The sequence below is a fragment of the Rhododendron vialii genome, chromosome 6a, assembly GCF_030253575.1.
Source record: "Rhododendron vialii isolate Sample 1 chromosome 6a, ASM3025357v1".
In the NCBI taxonomy this organism is placed as follows: Eukaryota; Viridiplantae; Streptophyta; class Magnoliopsida; order Ericales; family Ericaceae; genus Rhododendron; species Rhododendron vialii.
This window is the reverse complement of record NC_080562.1, coordinates 4,756,576-4,763,974: the sequence shown is the minus strand read 5'-3', so window position 1 is coordinate 4,763,974 and position 7,399 is coordinate 4,756,576. Positions and strand designations below refer to the sequence as shown.

The 7,399-nt window shown below is 40.7% G+C and overlaps 1 protein-coding gene and 1 long non-coding RNA gene across 8 annotated transcripts; one reads left to right on the top strand and one right to left on the bottom strand.

Annotated features, from left to right (window-relative positions):
• LOC131331095 (uncharacterized) lies at positions 1–7,007 on the top strand. 7 transcript variants are annotated; one of them, XM_058364931.1, is made up of 3 exons: positions 1–465; positions 786–906; positions 6,685–7,007. In XM_058364931.1, the coding sequence occupies exons 1-3, from the start codon at positions 259–261 to the stop codon at positions 6,768–6,770; spliced, it is 414 nt and encodes a 137-aa protein (XP_058220914.1). In that variant the 5' UTR covers positions 1–258; the 3' UTR covers positions 6,771–7,007. The 7 variants fall into 7 exon arrangements, 6 of the variants coding, with proteins under 6 accessions (XP_058220914.1, XP_058220913.1, XP_058220915.1 ...); XM_058364930.1 differs by having other exon boundaries at positions 6,734–7,000; XM_058364932.1 differs by lacking the exon at positions 6,685–7,007 and adding an exon at positions 1,300–1,670.
• Positions 5,093–7,362, bottom strand: LOC131331096 (uncharacterized). The gene is made up of 2 exons (XR_009201313.1): positions 7,315–7,362; positions 5,093–6,752 (listed from the first exon to the last, which is right to left on the bottom strand). It is a non-coding gene; the product is annotated as an uncharacterized LOC131331096 (long non-coding RNA).
• Positions 7,363–7,399: the final 37 nt, after the last annotated feature.

The following is a 7,399-nucleotide window of genomic DNA, read 5'->3' as shown; positions in this document are numbered from 1 at the left end:
GCTACTATATTATGTGTTATATAACTTATATATGAAACACGCTTACACCGGAAATACTCCCGTATTGCGTACCAGTATCCATGCTCCATACGAATATACTTTGTATATAGGTTTTATCTATAGAATGGATACTGCTAAATATGTGTATGTGGACTTGTGTTGTTTCTACTCAATTTGTACTTGCTTACTTAATATATTCTCCCAATTTTGTTCCCTCCTGTTTGCCTCCTCTGCCCTCTCGCCCCCTCTCGCCCATAAATGTGTCTGTTTAATTTTGTGTACCGACATATTTTGAATTTGATAATTTTGCATTTACTACTTATATGCGTACAGGGGTTTTCTGTTGGGTATGTTCCGCTGGGCAGTCGACTTGGTGGCATGATTTGCCCAGTCCTGCTTAGTCAATGTGGCAGTAGAAAAAAGAACTTAGCAAAGTTAGCTATCAAAGGTTACAATGAAGAAAACGTAAGTGCGTTCTTTGGTAGCCGTTTCATTTTCACTCAATTTTGATGCAGTTCAGATTTTTAATAGAACACAACCCTTTGGGGTTGAGAATTGAGACTTTAGTGCGAACCAGTTAAAGTGTATTTATATTAGCTGGTTGTTACTCCACAAATTGATACAAGATAGCTTCTTGTCCCTTTTACTTTTATAACCTATTTTCTAGTATTGCGGTCTAACTTTTTCTGTCAATTGTTAGGGCAGCACATACATACAAGTTTGTCAAGCTCATTCGAGTAAATTTCAGTGCCGTTGGCGGTGTGCTGAATTTTATAACCTTTCAGGCCAAGGATGGGAAGCCTGGTTCTCATCCCCAGAACTTCCAGACTCGGGTGTACCAATGTATAGAAAAGACAGAGGTCCAATTCTGCAGGCTTGAACAAAAGAAATCCACGCTACCTGAAGGTACCTTGGTTTTGTTTTTTTGCAGTTATTTATCAATGTTTAGATCGCGGATGGTTTTATGCACTTTGTTTTTTCTTCTACTTTTGTGCTGCTTTTGAATACAAACCATTGCAAAACTTTGGTTTGTCCCGCTTAGTTGTTTATTTGTTGTCTTCTTGTTAAAAGCATGGGTGATACACTGTCTAATAATACGCTAGGATGGATGACTCACTCGGGAAACTTCCTGGTGGGGTAACCATGTTCGTAAAACTTTCTTGTGGGTTGTCTGTTCTTCCGGCTCCCTTGTGGGTCACCCATCCGTGCGTATCCTTAAGTTTTAAATAGTATCTATTCCTGATACGATGGTCAATTTAACCAACTTTGGTTTATCTATTGCTAGTTTAACTACTGCAGGTAGTTTATTAGAATCATTGGATTTCGAGTATGGTAAAGTAGCTCCTGGGTGAGGAACAACTCCATTCCTTATAAAACGGCAAGGATGCGCACGAATACTATATTCGCTTTACCTGAAAGTAACTATTTCATTTTTCTGTCTCCTGCACATGAAATTTGTACATAAATCTATGTTTAAAATGAATAAAGTTTGTGTTGCATCCAAAACAACACTAACTGGAATGCATCTTTGACCGAATTTTTTCTTTGCGCTTGGCTATTATTGTCGTAAAATAGAACATTTACATGAACCGCTAAACTCATGTAGCATATATAATGTATCTGCGAAAAAAGAAAAAGAGAAATGCCTGAATGTTTAATAAGGCAACATATATAACTTTGTGGAGCTTAAATGGGAATAGTAATTGCAAGATCTTATCCCTGTGTAATAGGGATTTTACTTCAAAACATAATTACTCGGGCAATATTACAGTACACACTTTCGTACCATATGCATCCTATAACCAAACCATTGAAAGACATAACAATCGAAGGAAGTGTTTGGTTACGCGTCTCAATGGTTTGGTTATATCTTCCAATGGTTTGGTTACGCCTCTCAATAGTTTGGTTATACTGGTGCATATGGTATGATGTGTGTACTGTAGGTAGGCTTGAGCAAATACCCGTCCAACCTGCGGGGTCCGGCCCGACCCGGAAGGGTCCGAACGGCGGGCTCGGTTGGTTAGGGGTGTTTAAGACTCGGGTCTCGGTTGGGGGTGCGGGTCAGGAGCCAGTCTACCCTAGGGACCTGACCCGACTTCATTATATACGCATACATAAAAATATTAGTATATTATAAATGTATTTTCTAATTTTTCTTGCCTTCTCGGGGAGCTCTAGGTATAAAAAGGAAAGAGATCACTTTTTCTCATTTCAAAACCCTGGCAGTCACCACAACCCCATCTCTCCAGATCTGAAAATGCCTTCACCGAGTCAGCCCATTCCCTAGCCTCCCCCGTGAGCCTTCCCCCCCCCACCCCCACCGTCTTCTCCCCCCCCCCCCCCCCCCCCCCCCCCCCCCCCCAATCTCTCTCTCGCTTTCTCTTGCACAGACACCGTCCGGCCGGCATCCACAGTCTCTCTGACAGCTCTGTTCATCCAATGTCCAGATCTCAGAATCGGTAAAGTTTGAGTTCATATTTTTTTTTGTTGATTTAAGTCACGATTGATCCTTTGATTATGTATGCACACACAGAGTAGCCTCTTCCCTAGCATCTGATTCTTTCCGTCTATCTATCTCTCCAGATTTGCTGAAACCCGCCCCGTGCTCATCCTAACTGTAGGATTTCCTTAATTACATAAAATACTCCAGTACTCAACTAGGTCTGCACTATTATGGTCTGCACTATTATAGCCCGTTATAGCAACTCTAAATTCCTAACTATCTAAACTTGTTGCGGTTGAGCTGCCTCTTTGATAAAACGACTAAATCATAAATCTACACTCTCAAATCATAAATCTAAGTAGGAATCACTCCTATTATGATCTCGCACAAGAGTAACCCTAAAGAAACAACCAAAACTAACTCTACCGTAACCATTCCAGCCGCCCCACCCAGGTCCATATGTGAGTACCACTTCCCCACGCCGTAATTATGGCCCGTAACCATCGAAGCATGAACAAACATATCACCAATGCGCCTAGATTCTCTTTTCCTACTTGTCACATAGACTCCTTGCAATACAAAAACAAAAACAAAGAAGCTCAAAATGAGAAGAAAAAGTAAGATTTATTTTTAGAAGGAATAGAAAAATTATTTGGAAGGTACTGTCTGGTATGGTTTAGAAACTATGTCTTGACGGAGGTTAGCTCTCCCAACACTGGCTCACCAAATAATATGTGCAATGTACTCCCACATTTTGTTTGGAGATCTAATTTCTTTCGTTTCCTGATCATTGGGATTTCCACCATCAATAATCAATATCGTTAAGGTTTTGAACGGTACGATATGTGTTGATGCTAGTGATTCTTACAATTCCTTGCTACAAAAAATGAGAAACAAAAAATTAGAGAAACAAAAAATTAGAGATTTGTTAACTTCATAAAATAAAAATACAAAAAAAACACACACGCACAAAACTTACATGAACGGAAACGGGGATCTCGACGTATACCGTAACACGGTGAGAGGGGTGGTCGGACAATCACCGTTGATAGGGTCGTAGACGAGTCCATATGGGTTCCCCTCAAGGGCAAGCATCGCAAACATCAGCTGCTCAGGTGTCAACCACTCGTCCAATGCAGCCGCGGCCGGCGTGAGACCGAATTGTCTACACACCCGAAACTTCAAAAATTGAATCACAGAAACAAAGGCGCACACACCACTAAGGTCTTGATGGATAATGACCGGTAGGTATTGAGCAAAAGCGGTCTGACGGATAGAGTATGGATTGGGTAGGGGTACGGGGTGGGCAACCATGTGAGAGAGTGAGAGAGAGAAAAGATTAACGTTCTTACTTGTAAAGAACGATGTCGCCGGAGCAGATGAGAGAATCTGGCAGGCAGGAGTTGACCGGGGATTGGAGAGGTTGATTGGAGGATATTAGGGTCGTGGAGGCGGCAGCTTTGAAAAAGTAGTACAGTAATATTGCATTGAAGGAGGCCCGGGGTAAGGAGTGGATAAAGTGTGATCGACCTTTCCAATCCCCGGTCAACTCTTGCCTGCCGGATTCTCTTCTCTGCTCCGGCGACATCGTTCTTTTCAAGTAAGAACGTTAATCTTTTCTCTCTCCCATGGCTGCCCTCCCCGTGCCCCTGTCCGATCTGTACTCCATCCGTTAGACCGCTTTTGCTCAGTACTTATCGGTCATTATCCATCAAGGCCCTAGTGGTGTGTGCGCCTTTGTTTCTGTGATTCAGTTTTTGAAGTTTCGGGTGTGTAGACAATTCGGTCTCAAGCCGGCGCAACCGCATTGGACGGGTGGTTGACGCCTGAGCAGCTGATGTTTGCGATGCTTGCCCTTGAGGGGAACCCATATTGACTCGTCTACGACCTTGTCATCAGTGATTGTCCAACCACCCCTCTCACTGTGTTACAGTATACGTCGGGCTCTCCGTTCCTGTGTAAGTTGTGTGTGTGTGTGTTTTTTTTTGTATTTTTATTTTATGAGGTTACCAAATCTCTAATTTTTTGTTTCCCATTTTTTGTAGCAAGGGATTTTAAGAATCACTAGCATCAACACATATCGTACCGTTTAAAACCTTAACGGTATTGATGGTGGAAATCCCGATGATCAGGAAACAAAAGAAATTGGATCTCCGGACGAAATGTGGGAGTACATTGCACATATTGTTTGGTGAGCCAGTGTTGGGAGAGCTGACTGCCGTCAAGACACAGTTTCTAAATCATACCAGACAGGTACCTTTCAAATAATTTTTCTATTCCTTTTAAAAATAAATCTTACTTTTTCTTTTCTTTTCTCATTTTGAGCTTTTTTGTTTTTGTATTGCAAGGAGTCTATGTGCCAAGTAGGAAAAGAGGGTCTAGGCGCATTGGTGATATGTTTGGTCATATTTCGATGGTTACAGGCCATAATTATGGCGTGGGGGGAAGTGGTACTTGGAGATCCATAACACATATGGACCTGGGTGGGGCGGCTGGAATGGTTACGGTAGAGTTAGTTTTGGTTGTTTCTTTAGGGTTACTCTTGTGCCTGATGAGATCATCATAGAGCAGTGATTCCTACTTAGATTTATGATTTAGTCGTTTTATCAAAGAGGCGGCTCAACCGCAACAAGTTTAGATAGTTAGGAATTTAGAGTTGCTATATTGAAAACTCTTGTTACGGGCTATAATTGTGATGCTGGGGGACCCTCGGTACTCTGCGGTCTATATAACACATTAAAATGAGTAGTGATGATGGTTATGTTAAAAGTTAATGCTATAGAAAGTTCAGTCGGCTGTTGTTAAGGTTTAAAAGTGTATTGAAATATGTTAGAAGTGTATAAAAGTGGGTGAAAATGTATTGAAAAATGTGAAAAGTACACCGAGCTATTATTATTTGACATTGGTGCTAAATTTGGCATGAAGCTACACACATTTCATGTAGGATTTGGTGTTGATATTTCGCATCATGGTTGGAGCCGTGGACAATGCCATTTATACCTACTTGGCGTGCCATTTATCTCCAACCAAGGCTTCGAATTTGGCCAAAATTTTTTGAAAGCTGCCACAGCAGCTTGACATCCCACAATCTTCACTCTCCAACCATGTATGCCAAATTCATAATTTTTTACCTTCATTTTGTTGACCTTCAAATGCATATTTTTCCCATATATATTTTTTAAAAATTTATTGTCCTTGATCCCATATTTGGCCTGAAGCTACCAACATTTGGCGTGAAGCTATCGATATTTGACATCATGGTTGGAGCCTTAGGCGATGCCCATTTATACCCCACTAGGCATGCCACATTAGATTTCAAATACACGGTTAGATTGAGATAGTAAAGAATTTAGAGACTCTTGTTTGGATTGAGATAGTAAAGAATTTCGAGTTGTATCTTGAAATTCTTTGTTTAGAATCTTACTTTCCACTAGTGGTCAATTCTTTTACGTTCGCCCTGCAATGCTCAAGGGGGTTGTGGATTCAAGGAGGTTCTAATCGATACGGACTCGGCGGATGCGATGCTCGAGGGGGTTGCGGAGTGGAGCTCCTATAAAGGGCTTTGATTAATGACACACATTTTCTCTTTGAGGGGTTTCAATGCTCCATCCACCACGTTTAATCACGAAGGAGATCGATGTGTTGACCAGCTTTGTAATTTTGGTGTTCAAATGGGAGAAAGAGTCCTGTTCTTGGAAGCTCCTCCCATTGAGCTTTGGGACCTTTTGGCACGGTGTACTCCATGGGAGTCACGACGGTGAGGCTTATCTAGGTCTGGTTTGCTTTTTGGTCAATTGTAACAAAAAAGAGAGAGGACATACTCCCAGAGTAGATCCTTGTGTAGTCTCTGCATTTGGGCTGCAAGATACAACTCACTGTGTAGGCTTATCTATATATATTTTTTGATCGGCAATGCCGACAGACTATTTATGAGACCATTGTCAATACCTTGTACTATATAACATCTGTCATTTTCATTTATATTTGGATTGGGTGTTCAAAAGAATTGTGTCAATTTTTGAAATCGGCATGTTTTTGTAGTCTGTACACTTGGTTGTATGAGGTGTGTGCATGCAAGTGCGGTAGCATGACTTATTGTATCAATGACTACCGAATACTCATGTTCACAGTTGCACATAACAGAAAATTACATCCAATATGATAACAAAACACAAACTCCTTATAGCTAGTATCATTTAGCAACGGAGAAGTTTGTTCGTTTGTTTTTTGACTGAGTACAGCGGGCACGGCTACCGATTCGGATGTTCACGAGTGTTCTCTCCATTGCAGAAACATCAATTCTGGAAGCCTACACAAAGACCCATAAAATGCTCAGCAAAAAGCAATCGGATAAAACATCAATTCTGGAAGCCTACACAAAGACCCGTAAAATGCTAAGCAAAAAGCAATCAGGTAAAACGTGAAGATGCAAAAGATGAAGCAAAACAAAGCGGCATTCAAAATTCATTTGTCTTTGCATCTAGTGTAGTACCAAAGGCTAGTAAAAACTTTTAAATCATCAGGAATCATCTAATGCTATACACCTAGCTCCATACGCCAAAACACAATTCATGTATTTTACATTGACAGATGCAACATGTACGCTTTATTTAGAGAAAATCATATACAACTCATCTGCTTATCTATTAATTCCCACACCTTCCCACTCAACCTAAGGCACTCAGACAAGCCTTCGATGAATTGTCAAGTGATCTCTCACAGCTTTTTATTTATAATTCCAAACAATTACCGATATCTTATTGATCAGCAAAAGGAAAAATATTTTTGGTTATTTTCACAATCATAGTTACCACCAGTACTTGGCAAAAAAAAAAAAATAGTTACAATGAGTACAGAGTACTGTTTGTTACCTGGAATTCAAAGGAAGAACCTCGCAACAAGCATGAAAATGGCCCTTCTGTACAAAATACGCTAAAGATTTCCAAAATAAAAATA